At 40.1% G+C, this 23,394-nt stretch overlaps 1 protein-coding gene across 1 annotated transcript; it reads right to left on the minus strand.

The window, feature by feature from the left end:
* Positions 1-9,819: 9,819 nt before the first annotated feature.
* On the minus strand, positions 9,820-21,927 carry LOC147887316 (MADS-box transcription factor 23-like). Its single transcript, XM_087394275.1, has 6 exons — positions 21,716-21,927; positions 20,654-20,732; positions 19,730-19,791; positions 19,361-19,460; positions 19,173-19,214; positions 9,820-9,939 (listed from the first exon to the last, which is right to left on the minus strand). The coding sequence occupies exons 1-6, from the start codon at positions 21,925-21,927 to the stop codon at positions 9,820-9,822; spliced, it is 615 nt and encodes a 204-aa protein (XP_087250401.1).
* Between the last annotated feature and the right edge of the window lie 1,467 nt (positions 21,928-23,394).

A 23,394-nucleotide genomic window follows, 5' to 3' on the forward strand; every position in this document is an offset into this window, starting at 1 on the left:
CCTATTGAGCATCTACATCTATGGCAAAGGATGGAGTCGGCGGATCCATGCATGAAGATGATGGTTGTGTATCATGAGAATTAGACTATGCTGATATGAGTGGGACTACCTCGTGCTGAGGGCTTATTGAGAAGTGTACCTCATGCTGAGGGCTTACCATCAAATGTGCGTGATTTGAAACTACGGGTTGATCCATGCTAGCATTTAAAGCATCTGCATCTAATCTCTCAAGACTAGTGAGATATCATTGAGGAGTTGTAGTTTTAGTTGCTGCTCGTTGGTCAGCACTGCTTGTAAGCTTGGGCTGGAGGCTCAGTTGTTGGTGCAAGTTGTGTCGACTGCTAGTTTTGCTCATTGTAAGCCTTTGAGACTTTGTAGTAGTCATTGGTTGATGAGTCATTGAGTATTAGAGCTTTGTAAAGAAAGCTTTAGACTGTCACAAAACTCTCTCTTTGTATCATAGATCTCTCTAAGACTAAGATAAGATTCTAGATCCTCAGCGAACCAGACAAATTATGGAAAATTTAACATCTCACAAAGTAAATCTCTCTCTCTCTCCTTTCTATTTCTCTCTTAGACCTGTCTCTCAATGAACATAAAGAATGGAGAAAATCTGAAATGAGCATAATAGAAGTGCTGCAAATTGGAATCATGAGCTTTCTATCTCAAATTAGAGAAGGAAAAGAGCTCTATGAGATGAACTCTCAAAGAGAAGAAAATGATGAAGGTGCCTCACGGAGAGGGCTTGTGCCTTGACAGAGCAAGGGTTATGCCTTGATGAAGCAAGGGCTTCACTCTCTCTGACAGAAGTCTCTCTCAATGGAGGGTGCCTCATGAAAGGAGGGCTTAACATTCATTAAGGGAGTACGAGCACTTGGTGCTCTAATACCATGATAGCAGAAGTGAGAGAGGGAGACAGAGGAGTGCACACGATATAGCTACCTGTACACTAAATTGTATTGAATGTAACATGATTATATACATGTGAACCCTTAATGGTGCAATTTACACCATCCTCAACAAAATCTTTGCGCAAGACACTTTGAGAAAATAGTTTGAAAAATTAATTAATAACATCTTTAATGAGAAATGTGTTCCATTCCCTTGCAATGTTAGTGAAATCTAATTATTTCATATGCTATTTAAAAGGCATGTTTTCTAAGTTTACTAGATCTCAAATACGTTAGAGTACTTGAAACCACTAGTCTAATTCTCTTGTGTCCATTTTCTTTCTTATATACATTGTTTTTCTACTTCAAACTATTTAGCATCATTGATTGAAGGAATGTCTTGCAGAGGCTTGAAGTTGCTCAATGTGTTGCACATGAAAATACTCTTTAACTATTGATTTTTTATTTTTTGAGCTCTCTCTCTCTCTCTCTCAATGAGAGGAGCTCTCTTGTTAAAGACAACCACCAAAAGAATTAACATACTCTTAAGCTATATTTGAAATGAAACCTGTAGAATGAAATGAGAAGAATTATCCTCTGAACCTTGGTGAATCCTAAGCTTCAGTAGAGACTTAAATTAGCTAATGTGATCGTCTCGTATTCATCTCAATCTTTCTTATACTCTCTCTCAGGCAATGGCAGAAACACTCTTGTTAAAGACTGCCACCACAAAGCTTTCAAATACGTTTATGTCGATAAATGCTTAAGCTATATTTGAAATGAAGCCCGAAATGAGAAGAATTTCGTGAATTCTAGGGAACGGAGATTGGTAAACAGTGTGGAATGTAGCGCGAAAAGCAAGTTTAGATTGAGTTGGAAAGAGAACTAGCAAAAAAAACGAAACCACGTATGTATTGTCCTATCCTAGGCTGATGGAAGCAGCTTCAACCTGAGGAAAAATTTACCCGCGATGTTAGCTTCCTTCCGGGCAATGGATGCCTCAGAAATTATCAATATAAACTGCTGTCAAAAACTTGGTGTAACGAACAACGAATACAGATTGTACGTTCAGACAACGGCGTACCCGAGGTGCAAGGAAATGCCGGACTCTTTGGTAGCTTTATGACCTGCGCCCTGATCGTTGAATGAATGACTTGGGGACGAACTCTTACTTAAGCATTTGTCCATTGTTTGAGCACTTGAAGCTCCTGACGGCAAAGGGATCCTCGATGTTGCCTCAGCAAGCTGCAGTACACGGATTTAATATAATTACATGGATTCAAGACGATCTATTACGATTAGAAGTAAAAAGAATCCTACCAATCGTACCTTGACTTTCAGTAAGTTGTTTTCTTCCTGGAGCATGTTTTCCTGAGCGAAATATATTGTAACAATATACAAATACTCAGTATTCAATAGACTACTCGTGTCTATAGCCCTAGCAAAAGAGAATTCGGGTTATACAAAATACTCCGTAGTCGGACAAATACTAGTATCTGTCCCGGTGGAATAAATTGGTGTGCTGGGTTTGACAATGAAATCGAAATGTGAATGAAAATTAGAATACAAGCACACACATGCTTTTATTAGACATGCATCTATTCTCTTCATTAAGGAGAGAAAGCCATTACAGGAAACGCCACCATGGAAGCCAAACGCTGGATCTTACATAGACATTTAGGATCTTACATGGACATTTAGGATCATTGGATCAATAGAATAGGAAGGACTTTTAGTCTTTGGAAGGTTGAAACAAGGAGTCTCAACGTTTCTTGCCGTTGATTGATGAACAAGCTAGGCCAAAGATTATTGGAGGAATAATTGTTTGAAAATTGCACAGTAGGCATTATCGAGTTTATTCGTTGAATAAGGCACTTCTATTGCGACAATTAATACTTGCTAGCATCTTTTTCTCTCTTAAGGAGAGCTTTGGGGGAGGAGGATTGGAGGAACATGGCTCGTTGGATTCAATCTAATCAATCTGAGCCATCAAATTAAAGTGCTGCACGAATTGGTGCAAGGGTGGTTACAAAAATGGATTCGCCTTGAATCGCATCCTGCGACATGGATCCTAGCTCTATAGAGTATTCGTTCCATCTCCAGAGCACCCATCACTTTTGCACATGTAAAATCACCCTCCAATGTAAAGATGATCGTCGCCGCCTTCTCCAGCATCCTCTTCACAAACTACGTGCAATCCTCCAAGCAATCCTTCACAGCTTTTTCCACCACACAAATTGGGCTAGTTTCGTGTTTACTTCTCCACAATCACTGCAGCTACCTACTATGCCATTGCATGCCCCTCACCCACCAAATCTGTGTAGATACCACTCATCTGCTCAAGCTGCTTCCTCAAAAGCTTCTTGATCGACACTGCATCCGACACCACATTCGGTAGTGTCACCCCCTTCATCTCCTTCACCAATGCATGCTCATGTATCCTCGATGTGAAGTGCAGGTGCTTATCGTTCGGAAATACGTCCATACTTCCTCGCATCAATACTTCCTCCATGTGCAATCTAGAATTCCTTTCCGAAGATAGCACGTTGGATCCAAAAATTGGATGAGATGATGATGGATCTTGGCAAGAAATAGGCACGCTCCTTTCCTCACAACACCACATCTTTCATCATGCTGGCAGAGGAATTGAGTGGTATCTCTCATTGGGTAAACCATTACCCTACAACTCTATAATCCCAACTCTGGTCCTGTCGCTAATTGGGTTGCAGGACAAAGGTTCACTCAAGCAGATCTGGGTGTTGATGGATATGGCTCCATGAATGGGAAAAAAAACCTTGGTAAAGACCCACTCTTGCATAGGAGAATAAGCAGACAAAGATCTGCCACCATGCACCATTAGAGGACAAAATGTAGACAAAGCAATCGAATATCTGCTATAAATAAAGGCAAAAATTGACCTACGCGTCTATGATGGCCATGCAGAAGAGACATAAATCGCGGCACATTTGAAGCAGTCTAATTTGGAAATGTGTTTCGATTTCCATCGCTAAAGTATACTAATCCTCATGATGTGCGCTTCTTCTCTGTCAAAACAACAATGCCTAGACCGTACCCGAGAATCAAGAAGAAGACTTCTCATCTTCTATGCCTCACGATTAACACCCATTCCATACCAGTGAAAACAATGCCTCTCATGACTATTCTGATGGCCAAGGCAGAGATGCTCCGAATGTCAATGTCCCTGAGGCAAACGCATCAAAAGGGCAATGATTTGCATGTTTGGACGTTCGGGGCCTCAAAGGCCCAAACCAAGATCAACAATGTCCAACATGAAGATCCAACAGAGGACCACAATGGCGGTGCTCCACGAGATGGACAAATGCATGTCAACGAAGATGCAAAAGAAGATCCCAGGATTATGAATAGCAAGGAAGATATCAATGATCAAGAGAGTGCTTTCAACGATGAACAAAATGGACACAAATCAGAGGGAGACTGCAGTGACCAAAGCACAAGAAAGCAAAGGGGTAAGGGCACTAATGACAAAGATTATGACCATGAATACCAATCAGACTAGGGTGCTCATGAAGACTATGAACACTAACTAGCAAAAGTCTTTTTCATTGCCTTGATCAAGGACCTAAAAAGGAATTGTAGTTACAAAGACAGAGACTTATAAATCCAAATCAAAAATGAAAATGAAGATCTTCAAGATATTAATCATTCAAGTCGAATTGGATCCGAGATACGTTGGATGCATTGCATGGGTGCAACAACGTTGAATAGCATGGTGGGAGAACATGAGAGAGAGAGAGAGAGAAAGACTAGAGAGAGCGCTCGAGCTCATTGCGTCTTTCATTCAGTGGCAAAGCCATGGGTGAACAACTAGTGTTTCTTATGGAAGTAAGACTTAGTTTAAAGTACTAAATACACACAGTGATACGAAAGGAAGTATTCCATCCTAATCAACACGAACGATCTACAAATGTACAATACTTCTCCATTCGATCAATAGATACTGATTCACGTATTCGTTCTTGTCATGGAGGAACATGGCCCGTTGGATTCAATCTAATCAATCTGAGCCATCAAATTAAAGTGCTACACAAATTGGTGCAAGGGTGGTTACAAAAATGGATTCGCCTTGAATCGCATCCTGTGACAAGGATCCTAGCTCTGTAGAGTATTCGTTCCATCTCCAGAGCACCCATCACTTTTGCACATGTAAAATCACCCTTCAACGTAAAGATGATTGTCACCGCCTTCTCCAGCATCCTCTTCACAAACTACGTGCAATCCTCCAAGCAATCCTTCACAACTTTTTCCGCCACACAAATTGGGATAGTTTCATGTTTACTTCTCCACAATCGCTGTAGCTACCTATTGTGCCAATGCATGCCCCTCACCCACCAAATCTGTGCCGATGCCACTCATCTGCTCAAGCTGCTTCCTCAAAAGCTTCTTGATCACTGCCTCCGACACCACATTCGGTAGTGTCACCCCCTTCATCTCCTTCACCAATGTCTTGATCTTTTGGATTTGCTAGCACTGGCCTAGCACACGCTCTGCATATTTCAATGCATGCTCATGTATCCTCGATGTGAAGTGCAGGTGCTTATCATTTGGAAATACGTCCACACTTCCTCGCATCAATACTTCCTCCATGTGCAATCTAGAATTCCTTTCCAAAGACAGCACGTTGGATCCGAAAATTGGATGAGATGATGATGAATCTTGGCAAGAAATAGGCATGCTCCTTTCCTCACCACACCACGTCTTTCATCATGCTGGCAGAGGAATTGAGTGGTATCTCTCATTGGGTAAACCATTACCCTACAACTCTATAATCCCATCTCTGGTCCTGTCGCTAATTGGTTTATAGGACAAAGGTTCGCTCAAGCAGATCTGGGTGTTGATGGATATGGCTCTATAATTGGGAAAAACAACCTTGTCAAAGACCCACTCTTGCATAGGAGAATAAGCAGACAAAGATCTGCCACCATGCACCATTAGAGGACAAAATGTAGACAAAGCAATCGAATATCCACTATAAATAAAGGCAAAAATTTGCCTACACGTCTATGATGGCCATGCAGAAGAGACATCAATCGCGGCACATTTGAAGGAGTCTAATTTGGAAATATTTTTTGATTTCCATCGCTAAAGTATACTGATCCTCATGATGTGCACTTCTTCTCCGTCAAAGCAACAATGCCTAGACCGTACCCGAGGATCAAGAAGAAGACTTCTCATCTTCTATGCCTCACGATTAACATCCATTCCATACCAGTGAAAACAATGCCTCTCATGACTATTCTGATGGCCAAGGTAGAGATGCTCCGAATGTCAATGTCCCTAAGGCAAACGCATAAAAAGGGCAATGATTTCCATGTTTGGTTCGGGGCCTTAAAGGCCCAAACCATGATCAACAATGTCCAACATGAAGATCCAATAGAGGACCACAATGGCGGTGCTCCACGAGATGGACAAATGCGTGTCAACGAAGATGCAAAAGAAGATCCCAGGATTATGAATAGCAAGGAAGATATCAATGATCAAGAGAGTCAAATCAGAGGGAGACTGCAGCGACAAAGCACAAGAAAGCAAAATGCAGCTACAAAGCACAAGAAAGCAAAGGGGTAAGGGCACTAATGACAAAGATTATGACCATGAATACCGATCAGACTAGGGTGCTCATGAAGACTATGAACACTAACTAGCAAAAGTCTTTTTCATTGCCTTGATCAAGGACCTAAAAAGGAATTGCCATTACAAAGACAGAGACTTATAAATCCAAATCAAAAATGAAAATGAAGATCTTCAAGATATTAATCATTCAAGTCGAATTGGATCCGAGATATTAATCATTCAAGTCGAATTGGATCCGAGATATTAATCATTCAAGTCGAATTGGATGCATTGCATGAGTGCAACAACGTTGAATATCATGGTGGGAGACCATGAGAGAGAGAGAGAGAGAGAGAGAGACTAGAGAGAGCACTTGAGCTCATTGCATCTTTCATTCAGTGGCAAAGCCATGGGTGGAACAGTTGGAATATGGAAGCAAGAACTAGAACTAGAAACTGGAAATGAAATAACAAGATTGAAAGACAAGAAATACCTTGAGAAGAGTGTAGACAAGACACAAGCTAGACTGATAGATTGCAATGATGTGACCCATGAATATATGGGCCAAAGTACAAGACATAAAGCAAGAGTGCTTATGGGATAATTGTAGAAGTGCCACATGGCACACACTCAAGACATAAAGACTAGACTTAGACTTAGACTTAGAAAAATGTAGACTAGGAAATAGTACACTTAGTGTGCACTTATCTCCAACACCCTCCTTAAGTGGACACTAGGAGTAAGATAGAAAGACAAGACTAGAAGACAGACATAAAGACTGATAGACTGAGAGACAAGATAGAAAAGATGACAGACAAAAGATCTTGAGACACCCCTCCTCAAGTGATATCCTCATATGGGTCCACAAGTGTAGGGACAAGATGGATCTAAAACAAAAACATAGTCAGATTGATAGACAAATAGATAGACAGACTAGACTAGATAGACAAAAGACTGACTGTAGACTAACAGAAAGACCAAGACACGAGAACCCCTTGACCTACATCATCGGTGGTCAAGGTGGTAGACAAGACATAGAAGTAATCAGAAAGCCCACTTCTCATCATGTGAGGAAGGAACAGCAGGATCAGCTGATGGAGATGTTGCAGCAACATGGGCTGAGGTAGATGCAGGGGCTGATGTAGAGGTTTTGGAGTAGCAGTCCCTCTCTCGGTGATTATCACGGCCACAAATGGTGCATGGATGAGCCTTGAAACAGTCCTTCTCCATATGATTAGTTTTGCCACAATGGGTGCAAGGCTTTCTTACCTTAGAACTTCCTTTCTTTGCTAAAAATGCAGTGTTAGTTACCTTTTTTTGTTGAGTTCTTTCTTCCTCTTGGAGAGCATTGATGATACCCTCAAGAGAAGGATTATTATGATACTTGAAGGTAGTGACAAGAGTAGCATAGGTGTCAGGTAAGCTTTTGAGAATCACAGCAATAGCAATGTCTTCGGAGATGGGAGACTTGACTGACGCAAGCTGAACCATAAGACTGCGAAAATAATTGACATGAGAGGCTATAGTAGCTCCTTCCTGCATATGTAGATCAAAGAATGAGATCATAAGTGCAATCTTAGAGTTTTTAGATCGGGCTCCAAAAAGGGTATCCAAAGTGATCCATGCTTGAGGAGCAGACTGTATGTCAGAGATGTGATGAATGTAATCATCTCCAAGGCCGAGCAATATGATAGCATAGGCTTTGTTGTTGTTGGCAGTGACAACTTGCTCAGAGGGACCTTTTGGAGCAACACCGTGAACAATGTCCCAAAGTCCTTTCATAAGATGGCACTTGATTTTGATTTGCCAAGTATGAAAGTTGGACCCATTGAATTTGTCGATAGATATGAGAGAATGAGAGGAAGATGCCATGTGGAAAGGACTTACCTCTTGCTAGGATGCAAGGGCAGTGTCTATTCCCTTACAATATTGCAGAAATAAATGAGAGGAGAGATCCAAGAAGCCAGTTCTCTCACCACTTTGTCAAGGCCATAGCATATGACAGCCCATCGAAGCAGGAGGTACCAGCAAAAAAGAGAGACTGCTCAGCAAACTGAAAGAGGCAAAGCACAGTACCTTAATCCTAGGCAGAGGTAGAGGTGCAAAAAAGGGCGCAGTCCAGGAGGTCTAACAGATGGCATAGATCTCCGTGAAGATGGAGCAGATTTCGAACAGCGGCTGGAGAAGTCGGCTTATGCAGTTACGGATTCCGTACAGTCGTACGGACTGTACGGACAGCTGAGTACGAACGATGTACGGATGGCGTACGGAGTACGAATGACATATAGACAATGTACGGAGTATAGACGACGTACGGATAGTGCTGATTTGTATGGACAGTAGGTACGTTGATGCAGGAGCAGGTGCAGGAGTGACAGCAGGACTGTGCAGATCTGGCGCTCAGATCTGGCAGAAATGGCACTCAGATCTGTGGCTAAACTACACAGATTTGGTGCTCAGATCTAGCAGAAATGGTGCGCAGATCTGGAGCGCAAATCTGGCATAGAGTGACAGCAGAAACACATAGATCTCGTGCGCAATGGCAGGACAGAAGGAGGGAGAAATTTGAGAAGAGGGGCAGATCTGCAGCGGGGGAGAGATCTGAGAAGAGGCAGACTGAGGGGAGAGAAGAGGGATCAACCTAACTCTGATACCAAGTTGGAATATGGAAGCAAGAACTAGAACTAGAAACTGGAAATGAAATAACAAGATTGAAAGACAAGAAATACCTTGAGAAGAGTGTAGACAAGACACAAGTTAAACTAATAGATTGCAATGATGTGACCCATGAATATATGGGCCAAAGTACAAGACATAAAGCAAGAGTGCTTATGGGATAATTGTAGAAGTGCCACATGCAACACACTCAAGACATAAAGACTAGACTTAGACTTAGACAAATGTAGACTAGGAAATAGTACACTTAGTGTGCACTTATCTCCAACATGAACAACTAGTGTTTCTTATGGAAGTAAGACTTAGTTTAAAGTACTAAATACACACGGTGATGCAAAAGGAAGTATTCTATCCTAATCAACACGAACGATCTACAAAGTTGTACTTCTCCATTCGATCAACAGATACTGATTCATGTATTCATTCTTGTCTCTATGTGCATCCTTTGATTTCTATATGGTATGAGAGCCTGCATGGGTCCAAACCAGCCATGATTTCTACTATTTGGCAACAGATCCTCTCTTGCCTAGCTTTCCTTCAATTTGTTAGGCTCTTGCGAGAAACAGAAGACCTCGCTGATGGAGGTAACATTGACCCTCCAACCCCTCGACCTAACTTTGATGAGTGCGAGGGAGAAAACCATGTAGTAAAAAATAATCTACACTCAGGGGGGAACAATGTCCCTCCACATCATCCCGATACATAATTGGGTGATGGCTACACAACCCACCAAAACTTCATCATCCTGCCTCAAGAGCCTGACATAGTCCAAGCAAAAGATTACCTGCAATCGATGATTAACTTAGTACACAAAGATCCGAAGTCAAATGCGAAAGCAACAATAATTCTTCAATTTTAGACGTGACACACATTCAATTCTTAGTCGAAAGTTCCAGAAGACAATCAATCGTCAAAGCCATCGAATGTAGCTGAGCAAACTGGCCTGTATTCCTCTACATGCATGTTAATTCCCTCATCAATTTTCACATGGCACTTACACTTCCCTATCCAAGGGTCAAGATGAAGTCTGAACTTCATTTTACGTGATTGCTGAAGTGTTTCCTCCATCCTGGGGAACATCACTGTAGCGACACAAGGCCCAAAGGTCTTTGCACACTTTGCGACTGGCATCCCCAACGGAAGGTTCAAAACTACCGCATGCAGGCTGGAGTATGAAGGTGATCTATCTACTATACTACACGGAGCTTAAAGGATTGTAGATTGCAAGCGTGCTGGGAGATTGTCTTGAAAGAAAGAACCCTGTTTCCTAGGCAAGAAATGATACTCAAGATGCTCAATCTGGTGGGAATCATAAAAGAGCCACAAAGGATGACTATCATTGCTACCGTTCCCTATCAAAAACAAAAGATAAAGAGTATGGGAATAGCTCAGACAAAGCATCTAGCGATGGAGCTTTTGACGGAGACCCAGTGGATGACATGGACGATGGAGATCATGATGAAGCTCAACATACTGATGTTGTTGAGGTTTTTGAAGTGGAGAACACCATGCAAGAACATACAAGAACATACTGATGTTGTTGAGGTTTTTGAAGTGGAGAACACCATGCATATGAAGACTCTTCTCTTTCTCTTTTTCATTCCTTTGAGGGGGAAAAATGGTATACATGATCAATGGCATGAAAATGTATGTTTCAAATCAACCAGCTACACAAGTTTTATGGCTATCCAAGGACTTGCTTGATCTTGGATGAATTGTAAATACACTCTCACATTATTAATTGGCAACTCACCTCCAAGTTAAAACTAGTGATTGTATGCACACACATCCATATTCTATTACTTGTTTAGACATTTCGTCTTACGGGGGAGTATTGGAAGTAACACTTAGTCTAAACTACTAAACACACACAATCATGCGAAAGGATGCATCCTATCCTAATCGACACGAATGATCTACAAAGTTGTAACTTGTCCATTCGATCAACAAATCCTAATTCACCTATTCGTTCTTGTCTCTATGTGCATCCTCTGATTTCTATATTTCTAACATGCTCACATTTGACCATCACACGTTCATTTGCTAGATACAATTAAAGAAATCACTGCAGCTACTGTAATCATGTAGACTTGTGTATTGTACGTTATAGTTGCCATAACAATAGTGTTGCGGATGGGAAAGACTGAGGACTGTAAGAGGAGGTAGCATTGTCATGCTAGGAGCAACAACAATAGCCATGGCAGTTTTGACCAAGGCATAAGTTGACATAAAAGAGATACGAGTGTCTAGGATCATCTCGAAGAGCAAGGAGACCACTAAAAGATATTTGATGGTGGCCACGAGTTGTGGAAAATGTAGTTACAAAAATGTCAGTAACCCATTTTCTAGGACAATTCATAGGCGATTCACATGCAAATCTGTTGTAATGTTAATCTGTTTCCAAAAAGATGATGTGCATCAGTATTGTGCATTTATTCTCCCTTGAGAATTGTGTGTGTGTCTATCTCCAAGTATTGTTGTTATGAATGCATCTCTTCTCCCTTGAGAATTCCTATGTGTGTCTATCTCTAAGTATTGTTTGTTATGAATGCTTGAATTCAATATGTCAACCCTCGCTTGATCCAAATCTATAAAGAGGAATAAAGTATGTATTCCTAGAGTCAAATCATTTTGAAATAACTACAAAACATGGCAACATATCATCTATCTATATTTCCTTATTTTGAACATGCTACGTGCCATAAAATCTTTTTCCACGTGGCATGTACAGGGCTCACGTCTTCTCCTTTCTCTTTGCTATTCCCCTTCCCACGATCTTGCCCAGCCATCTTCCCACAATCATGCACAATGAGGATCTCCATGGACTCCCCACAGAACGATCCAAGCGAGAAGATCTCTTCATGTTCTCTTCCCCCCCACTCACAACCTATCCCTCACTTTTCAGGGTTTTTGCATCTCCAAGTAGCGCTCTCCCTTATTGCCCTACCGTAATGCCTCTCAATATGCAGATCCCTTTTGGGCCATTCAAATTGTCAACGACACATGAGCTGAAGCTAGGGTGGGCAAGGCTAACCTTCTCATGCAACATGAACGACGAGGAAGTGGAATATGTGTTGGCAGCGATGATCGAGACGGTGGCCAACTATGGGCAAACCAGTGATTGGCTCTGAGTTGTACACTCTGATCGAAGGACAGGAGATTGGATGGACATGTTTCGGGAACATATGAGCACATTGCTAATGTCGGTGTGAACAAGTGGAACAGAAATCTTGCAAGACGTTGAGGACCCTCACGCTCAAATGCATTAGAAGTCTGTCTCTCTACACCTTGCGATTCCCTTCACTGCTCAGCCAATCAGGGAGGGTGCTTAAGAAGAAGTCTAAAAATAAGTGCTTTTGCACACAAAGAAACAGAGAGAGACTAAGAGCACCTTGGAGCTTTGATGGATTTGGCTACATGGGCCCTTCCACTGAATGGCACAATGTGAAGCTCACCTTGGTAGAGAAGAGCAAGGATCTACGTTGACAAAAGAGGGTTGAGCTCCAATGCTCCATAGATTCTAGTCGCAGCAGCATAGGCAGACAAGAGAACAGATCTACGTCTAAAAGAGGGGTGAGATTTCCAATGCTACATGGATTCCAATCGTCTTAGCATAGGCAGAGAAGGGCATGCATCTACTATAGACACAAGGGCCTGAGAGGTGAATGAAATGAAAGGTGCTCAGATGCAATACTATCCATCGTTTTGATAGGATGGATAAAGCTACACAATTACAGTCAAGCATCGGCTACAAGCCTACTTTGGCAATCAACAAAGACTCAAGAGCACGCCAAGAGATAATATAGGAAGGGAAACGCTTTGGTAGTACTACAAAAAACAAGGTTGCTTGAAGAGGATGTTGCAACGCAGCCGGATTCCAAGGAAGTTCAATCGAAGCGGGATGCCATCAAAACATGCTTGAGGTCTAAGAGGCCGCAGGGATCTCATGAAATTACAAGAGTGCTGGGACATTTGGAAGCTCATGGATGGTTGACGTTGCCTGCCTCCATGAGCCAGTCATGGAACTAAATCGTAGAGGATAATGAAAGCCTCACTCTTCAGTCTCTCTAATGAAGCATGGTGATAATTTCCAAGGTCTCTCCTCACCTTCCTCCAATCGCCTCCCACTTAGAGCTACGTTATGATCACTATCAAGGTAATGCTTTTGCTCTTCAATTAGCTGATTTCTAGATGGAGCGAGGAGAATATTTAGTGAAATCACAGACAATATTTCACCTACCTTTACAATGAAGCAAGCCATAGATATCACAAGAATGCTACTCAAGGATATGAATTACTAAGTAATACATCTAAATTTCTAGATTTCTATTGCACTAGATTGGGTTGCTAGCCCAGGAGCTCGGATTAGATCAATATTGATTAATTGAGCAATGAGTCGGAAGACAAGAACCCAAAGGATGGAAAATGCACGGCTCACCTGACGACGCTTGGGAGAAGTCCTAGCAAATTACATTTGGCAAGTTGAGGGGGATCTTAGGATTGAAATTTGATATAGAAAAGGAATGTGGAAGCTTGGAGGTTTCATGTAAGGAGAAATTGACAGAGCTTGGCACCAATAGTGCATCATCAGTCTATTTCCACATTATTCCCCCTTTCCATCCCTCTTCTTACCATCAAAATATCATTGCACCAAGAGACGTTTTGGGCTTTACTTGGAGCATTGTATGGGCATGAAAAAAGCTTACTTGCCATTATTCGAAGTACTTGGCAAGATCTTGATTATGCAACCGCTTCAACTATACTATTTCTAACTTGAATTTTAAATGTAATATGAATAAAGTAATCGTTGGCTTTGGAATTATTTTAGGTTTTGAGGATACAAGAAGACAGCAGAGTTCTAGACTAATTGACACTCTCAAAAGGTTGCTTTTGCTTAAAGAGGAAAGTACAAATTGTTGAAGCAACGGCCTCTATGTTGGTTGACCTACAAAATCAGAACTATGAGCTAATCAAGCAAATAGAGAGTTGCCAAGTGCACCCACCTAAGGGACCTTGCTTTATTCCTTTACTAAAACCAAATTCCAATAAATTTAGCTGTCACTATGTATAGGAGGAAAATAAGATATTGGACAAAATACATAGATAAATGTTCACAAGATTGAGAAATTGAGCACTACCATAGTAGAGGTTGAGGAGAGGAATTTCCTGCCAATGTTGTCCATGACATTACCAAAGGGTAGATATAAGCGATGTCTTAGGATTACAGGCATCATGAAGTTGTGTAGCTCACTTAAATGGATGCCTTGGCATGGGGCCCCACTCCCCACCCGTGTGTATGTGTGTGTGTGTTTCTCTCTCTCACTAATATATATGTATATGTATATATATATATTAAAGACAAAGTTTTTTATAACAAAATTCTTTTAAGTCATGTTTTTATTTAAAAAAGGCACATATACATACATACTATACGAGTGATGCGTACGCATAAGAAATGTTACGAGAAATGTTTATTTGAACTAAAAGCGATGATAAGGCTTAATCAAGATCCAACTTAAAGATTCATTAAAAAGCATTCAAATATTGAGATGTGTAAGTAAAGCCTATAATCTTGTTACTTAAAAGTGGGTTCCTGATCGTGGACCTAAAGGAGGTGGGTCCCTAACCTTTGTAGGCGGATCCCTGTGGAGTAAATTACATTTGGCTAGTTGAGGGGGATCTTAGGATGGAAATTTGAAATAGAAAAGGAAGGTGGAAGCTTGGAGGTTTCATGGAAGGACAAATTGACAGAGCTTGGCACCAATTGCGCATCATCAGTCTATTGCCACATTATTCCCCCTTTCCATCCCTCTTCTTACCATCAAAATATCATTACACCAAGAGAGATTTTGGGATTTACTCGGAGCATTGTATGGGCATGAAAAGAGTCTATTTGCCATTATTCGAAGTGGTTGGCTAGATATTGATTATGCAATAGCTTCAACGATAGTATTTCTAACTTGAGTTTCAAATGCAATATGAATAAAGTAATCATTGGCTTTGGAATTATGTTAGGTTTTGAGGATGCAAGAAGACAACAAAGCTCTAAACCAATTGACACTCTCAAAAGGTTGCTTTTGCTTAAAGTTAAAAGGAAAGTACAAATTGTTAAAGCAACGGCCTCTGTGTTGGTTGACCTACAAAATCAGAACTATGAGCTAATCAAGCAAATAGAGAGTTGCCAAGTGCACTCACATTGGGGACCTTGCTTTATTCCTTTGCTAAAACCAAATTTCAATAAAGTTAGATGTCACTATGTATAGGAGGAAAACAAGATATTGGACAAAATAGATAGATAAAAGATCACAAAGATTGAGAAATTGAGCACTACCATGGTATAGGTTAAGGAGAGGAAGTTCTTGCCAATGTTGCTTTGAAAATGTTGTCCATGATATTACCAAAGGGTAGATATAAGCGATGTCTTAGGATTTTAGGCATCATGAAGTTGTGTGGCTCACTTAAATTGAAGCCTTGGCACGAGGCTCCACTGTGTATGTGTGGGGGGGGTGCATAGGGCCCCACTCCCTGCCCATGTGTGTGTTTCTCTCTCTCACTAATATATATATATATATAAGGTAAATTTTTTTTAAATTATTCTTTTAAGTTATGCTTTTATTAAAAAAAGGCACATATTCATATAAACTATACGTGCCATGCATACACACAAGAAATGTTAATAAAAAAGTTTATTTGAACTAAAAGCGATGATAAGGCTTAATTGAGATCCAACTTAAAGATTCCCTAAAAAGCATTCAAATATTGATATTTGTAAGTAAAGCCTATAATCTTGTTGCTTGAAAGCGGGTCCCTAATCATGGACCTAAAGGAGGTGGGTTCCTAACCTTTGTAGGCAGATCCCTAACCTTAGACCTGAAGGAGGTGGGTCTCTAACCCTCCCTAACCTGTCGTAGTTGATGTCATGATTCTCGTGTATACAACTTTTAAAGAACTTTTATTATGGGCTTTGTGTGAGAACATGTAGGCCGTTGGGCCGAGCAGTCTAACTCAACATCACATTACTCCTATTTTCCCTTTTCACCTCTCCTACCACCTCAACAACATATTACTCTCACTCTTTCCTACCAATTTCAATTAGTTTTATTCACCTCTTCTACCAATTTCAATTAGTTTTGGTGTGTGGAGGCTTAATTAACCTATGTTTATCTAATTACATTTTAATTAAGCTATGTTTATCTATGGTTTAATTTGTTTATGCATGTCTTAATTTATTTTATGCATAGACTATGTGCAAGGGGGATTTCCCAAATGTTCAAGAAAATATTTGAACCCAAATCTTTCCTTCTCCAACTCATGAGCCTTACCATCAAGCTACAAATTAATGTTACATCCCCTTTTTCTTGTGAAAGGCCTCCCTCCCTTATGCCCTTCATACGTGGTCCCCCCCCCTTGTGTGATTTCCCTCCCTTATTTAATTCAACCTCTCCCCTCCCCACTTGTGAGATTGCCCCTCCCCCTTCCCCCTCTAATTATTTCCCCACTCTTCCCCCTTTATTTAATTCAAGACTTCCCCCCTTTATCCCCCTCCCCCAACAAACTAATTAATTCATTGCCCCCAAATTCAATGTGGGGGCACCTGTTTTCCCTAGAAAAATTAGTTGCCCATGATGGTACAACCTTAGATGACATCACTTTCTTTCAAAATGTTGTAATTTCAATCATTTTATTAAGTAACTTGAAGGCCTTCTATTCAAGTAGCCTAGGTGACCTTGATTTTGAAGAGAACAATTTTGAACATTAATCTTTATGCTAATAGCTGAGTTGCATTGTAGTTGGTTCTTCTGGACTTAGAAGGAAAAGTATGGACATGTATATTTTTTTAAAAAAGTTCATCCATAATGAAACCGTTCATTGATAGAATGAGATCTACTTCTAAGCCATTAGAGAAACAACCAACATTGTCTTAAAAGATGTTCTTTCTCCCTATATTCTACAAGAGTGGATTCTTCTTGTTGCAAGACTTTGTATTCATGTCCTCTAACAATTCACCATGTACTACTCTTTCTTTCCTTTTTATGCTAGTACCATGGTAGGCTTAGAAGGTGAGGGCCATAATGTGAATGACCATTTGAATTACCTCAAAGACATAATAAATCAATTAGCAATGCATCATGAGAACATGATTGATCAATAGAGAATTGATATTCTTCTCAATAGTCTTTCAAAGCTGTGGGACAATTATGTCACCATGCTTTTTTATTTAGAGCATCCTACCACTTTCTCTTAGCTACATAGTTACCTCATCAAGGCAATGGTAAAATTAGGAAATCGAGATGATACAACCTTTATGGGTAAAAATAGAAGACAAAACCTAAAACCCTAATTCAATCCTAAATCAAAGCAATGGCAATGGCCTAGTTGCCTCATCAAGGCAATGATAAAAATAGGAAATCGAGATGATACAACCTTTATGGGTAAAAAGAGAAGACAAAACCCAAACCTAAATTCAATCCTAAACCAAAGAAAAATTTTACTTTCTCATATGAATGTAATAAAAAAGATTATCATGATCAAGCCAACACAAAGGAGAAAGGACCTTACTGTTCCTATGCAAAGGTTGCCTCCCGAGTGTGGGCTACTCTAAATCTAGTGGTAAACGCATTGCCACACAAGTAACTCTAAAAAATGCTTAGCTATCTCAAAATCAAAATGGTGTGGCCAAGCTTATGAGTCATGGATTATCGACTCTAGAGAGCCTCCAATCACTTCATTCCACACAAGGAGGGTTCTCTCATTTAGAGAGAAATGATAATGACCATGTAAAGCTAGGACACTCCAAACTTTATCAAATTAAGGTATCGATAACATACCAATGCAAATGTGCTGGATATACATAATGTTTTGTATCTTTCATGTGCGAAGAAAAACCTTCTATTTGTTTAAATAAAAAAAGAAGGCAAAATTTGATGAAGGGAAATGTCCCATCTGAGACAAAATTAGTCACTTTAAATTGATACCCTGGGGGATTGAGAGAGAATGCCTTTATAAATTGACATCACCCATTTCTATATTTAAGGCCTACATCTTTGAACAAAAAGAAAGGAATCTTGTGGCATGAAAGATTTGGCCACCTGGACATGCAAAGCCTATTTCTTATCAATCGAAAAGGTTTTTTGAATGGCTTGCATCATCTTTGCCAAATGACTCTTTCTTCTCAATAAACATTTCATTATCCTTCTCAACCACTAGAAAGGGTTGTTCGTTACTTATATCTTCTTCTTTGTGATATTGGCCTTGTTGTTTGTACCATGTCATATATATATGGTTTTCCATTGCTTGTGGATTTTGTCCTATGTATCCATAATAGGAGCACAAAAGTTTGGGAAGTCCTCATACCCCAATTTCTCACATTGGGCATAAACTTTCATGTATTTCATCATTAATTTAAACTAATAGCTTCTTGTCTAGATCAATTAAGGGGGTCCAGGGGTCTAGGGCCCCACTGGTAGCCTCATGTCTAGATCAATTAAAACACAAGATGGGGTTTAGGGCCCCAACATTCATAACATTCCTCACATTGGTGTTGCTTGAGACTTCCTAGAAGGCTTTCTAGTATATAATAATGCCCATTGATACCAAGTTTTTACAATCGGTCATACAAGGAGAGATATGGCACCTCTAAGTACTATGAAAAAAAAAAGTATTTTAAATGAGACAATGAGTCAAAGCATTCAAGATCGTGTCGCATGATGATTAGCAATAGCCAAAGAAATTATGCATGGAAGGAGTAATGTTTAATATAGGTTTATTATATAAATTCTCAATGTCTAGATATAAATACAACAAAAATTACTAGCTTTTGGTTCAGACAAACACACTCGTGTGTATAAGAAGATGTAAAAACATGCAAAATTAAAGCAGAAAACATAGAGACATGTGTTTGATGAGATATCTCAAGGAGGAAAGCAACTCACAAATGATGAATTTGGAGCACAAGGTGTGACATCCATGTTTATAGTAAAATAGGAAAATAAAAGGGGGATAGAAAATGAAGCTCACCTTTTTACGCATTTCTTGGCACTGAATTTGCATCAATTGCACCTAATGATCCAAGAAAAAAAAAGAATCAAATATTTAAAATATTTAAAGCAAATTAATATTGCATGACACATCACATAAAGAAAATCCCTGAAATTCATGTCATCGAGTTTTGATAAGAGCTGGATATAAATAGCTAAATTACTTACTTTTCTAATCCTTGTTTTGTTGAGTGCAACTTCTAACCTTGATTCAACCTTTAGGACATCCTTTAATGGTAATGACATGAGGTTATCACCCATCATGAACCTACAACGGTCAAGTATAATACACAATTAATACGACTATAGAAGTTTAGATAAAGAAAACTACTTGAAACTAAGACAAAGATACAAATGTAGACATGATGTAATATTAAGGATCAATCATATAGACAAGGGATATACATATACAACAAATAAACATAATTGAAAATAGTGACTTGAAATACTAACTATTGAATGAGAGACAAGGGTTGGACGAACTACTTTAGAATTAAAAAGAATTGAGAACATTTCAGTGAAAAGATTATTGCCTACCTGTGTAGACCTTGTACATAGTTGATTTGTTCCTTCAGCAAGCTTGCTTCATGCCTCCAATACTAGTATAAAAATACATTTTGAATTGTTAGAAAATGACATTTCTTGACTCGAAAGTAGATTGCAATTTTCTATTTTAAAATAAAGTACAAAATAAAGATTGATCCTTACAAAGCTTCCATTCAATGGAAACCTTAGTGATATGGTAAATGTTCTCTATGTAATGATAAATTTAGTAGGAGGTTTTAGCAGGAAAAGTGAGGCATTCATTTATATTTAATATGAAACTTCTTGTTCTTGTTGTCTGTATACTTGTGTGCACCTACATTGCACATTGAGGGTATGTAGAGGCACACTAAGATGAGGATATCTCTTTGAGAAGAATATAAAAGAATGTGAATCTTTTTCTAAACAAGCATGACTTTAAAAGTCCATGAAGGTTTCGCAAATGCATTTATTTCGATATAGTCATGTCAAAGTACCCTATTGAGAGGTTGTGATTGTATGAGCTTTCATTTGCATGTGTGCAAATGTACAATAGATATACACTTGGCCTATGACCCTTTTGGGAAACTTGATCCCTTAAAATTAAGCATAAACCAATTTAAAAATCAATAATGTTGATTTATTTCACATTTCCTAATCTTTGTGATGAGGTTACCTTCAAGATCAACGCGCACATAACTTTTTTATGCATTGATATTTTTTACTATATATGAAGATGGATATGATGTCTTTGTAAAGAACCATGAGTAGAATAGTTAGTAAACAAAGAGTTCTTTCACGGCGACGTTTCAAAATGAAGCTAGAATAAGCATACTAGAGAGAGAGAGAAAGATAGATAGAGAGAGAGAGAGAGATAGCTGCCATAACGAGATCATGGGGAAATTTTGAAACTTTCAAGTTTGACCATCATTATCTTACCTCTGCATTCTGTATCACAAATCTGCTAGAAGGTATCCCATCTGTGCATTCTCGATACCGTTCCAAGGTGCTTGACATGCTAAAAAAATATCACGTGATAAGATATAAAGATACGACTAGTTCAAGAAGACAAGTGATTGTTAGTATTAAACATCTATCTAACTTCCTCAACACTCAATGTGAATGGGTGTCCAGAGCAGATGTTTACGGCAGTACGCGCAAAAGCTTACCTATAAAGTACAGCAGGTAGCAAACTTGTTCCTGGTAACCACGCTTGCATCACCACACAATATAGAAGTCCAAATGCTACTTTTAAACAAATAAGCACCACTGTTTCACGGAAAATATTTCGGAACTTGCAAGTAGAATAGATATGATAACACACGTTGTAACCTCAGTCTTCAGAAACGTGCTCTGCTTTCTACCATTGCACGATTAGTTCGCTGCTTGGCGCTAATTCGGATGCCGATCAGTTACATTTGTAAACTTTCAAACTTCGGAACTAGCTACGCATAGGCTATCGTAGATACCTTTGGACTAAACTAGAATATTGTCTGTATAAAGCAATGCGGCCATTGGATAGGTTCGTAGAATGCTATCATCACAAGTAATTAGCTGACGTCTTCGGTTAACAGTGGCTCGTCCCAAAGAATTCCGTCCATGCTCTGCATGAAGCTAGAGAATTTCGACCTACCTATTTATAATTATCTGCGACGGGGAATCGCAGGATAGTTGTCTTTGTTAAAATAACATTGACGCAAACTGTTTACACTAACCTACGCTTCGTCACTCATCGCGACTCTTACGTTCTCACGGGTGTCTGTTGTAACTGTTGTAACTGACGGGTGTCCGTTGTAACTAACACCCTCTCTGCCTAAAATAAGGTAAGGTCTCCTTTCAATCTCGTTTCTTCGTTCCGCTCTAGTTGTTCTCCCTATTCTCTGCGCGCACCTTTCTCCACTTCACAATTGATCTTTCCTTCTCGACTAAGATACTTATGCACCCAAGATTATGCAACGGGAATAATTTCAACCAAGATCGGTGGAAGTCGGCAGCAGCTACCTGGAGCTGGCGAATTCGGACAGCTTCCCAGTGGCGGAGAAGACGATAACGGCAACCTCGGCATCGCAGAGGACGGAGAGCTCGTAGGCTTTTTTGAGGAGGCCATTGCGGCGTTTGGAGAAGGTAACCTGGCGACTGGTGGGGTTATCGATGCGACGGATGGGGATACGAACACGAGGAGGAGGAGGGAGGGAGGAAGGGGAGAAGGGCATGGGGAAGGGGGGGGAGGGGAGGAGTGAAAGCGTGAAAACATGTTGAGGATGGAGGAGTTTGAGAAAATGAGAAAGTCTCAATTAGCTTGTAAACTAGTATATACTCTATGGTTTTGAAGAGCAACAACTCTCTTCATTGGGTAAGGTCGATCCCAAACTTCCCCTTTGACATTATTCACCCTAGGACATTGACCACCTCGTCTCTTTTTGCCTTTTGTCTCTCCAAGGCCACCCCACATGAACTACCAAAGCGGAAGTTGGTTCCTTACAAGTTCTTTCTCTTCACACAACTCATTGCTGACCTTGCCTCATCATTGAACACAGCATTCAATACAAGTCTCATTACTTTGCAAAAGGACCTCCGCCTATGTCAGTTGGGGGTTTCTCATTAGTTAGTTGGGGGTTTCTCATTGGTTAGCCCATCGAAGTCTCTACCTTTTCCAAAGCATTGAAACAATCCAATTCAAACCCAGCACCACATGCCCATTTCCCATTAGCTGATGAGCCAATTACGCTCCGATTCTTGCCCGCTGCTTGGAATGGCACCTCCAAAAATTGAGGTGGGAATTTGGAGTCCAGGGGCACCTCCCTTTATCTCGTTCTTTATGTAAACGACCACTAGTGCCACATTTTCAATGACGTGTGCACTAAGGGTCTGTGCACACGCAGAGAGTAGGGCGCAGCCCGAAAATTTGGCTTTGTGTTCATGCGATTTATTTTGAAAGAGCTTGAGAAGCTCATTAAATGCAGACTACAAAGAATGGTGGAGATGTAGAGGGCGTCTGACAAGCCTTAGTTGGCATTGATAGATTGGCTCTTTAGTATCCATGTCAAGTATGCATGGTTCCAAATGAGCGTGTAGTGGGAGCTGCAGAGTTTTGAACCATTATGTTGTGGCACCTCATTGGTTGAAAACAAAATCGCGCTCTTGTGCTTGTTTTGGCACCTTTCAAAATTCAAGTGCTCCTTTTACACACCAATGCACCACCATTTTATCTCAAAATTTGTGTGAACCATCACTAGCTGTGCATAATCCTCGATGTGTGCACAGAGCCTAAGCCGAAGACATACTACTCACTTTTAGCTCCCTTCCACATAGGGTGTAGGTGCCAATATGACCTACCCTTGCATCCTTAATTATGTCTATTCTTTCGGTGTCTTTGCTGAGTTTTTGAACACAAGAAGGCAGTACATTCCACATGTTTTTTTTTAGTTTATATCCGCTTCTCTTTCATTTATGTCCAATTCTCACCTCGTTATCTATATATCCTATAAGGCAACATAATCCTAGCACCTACATATTTAAATTAAAGTTGCACCCAACCCTAGCAAAGAGATTCAAAACCATCTCCATTAATGGACTAGGGAATCTCCACAAGCACATGGGAACCATCTGCAATAGCAAATTCAAGACAGGGCGTAAGACATGAGAATGGCATTATGAATCCCTTTCGATTGAGAAAGGAT

The sequence above is a fragment of the Dipteris shenzhenensis genome, chromosome 23 (genome assembly GCF_047967505.1).
Source record: "Dipteris shenzhenensis isolate YYH24624 ecotype China chromosome 23, Dip_SZ_1.0, whole genome shotgun sequence".
NCBI lineage: Eukaryota > Viridiplantae > Streptophyta > Polypodiopsida > Gleicheniales > Dipteridaceae > Dipteris > Dipteris shenzhenensis.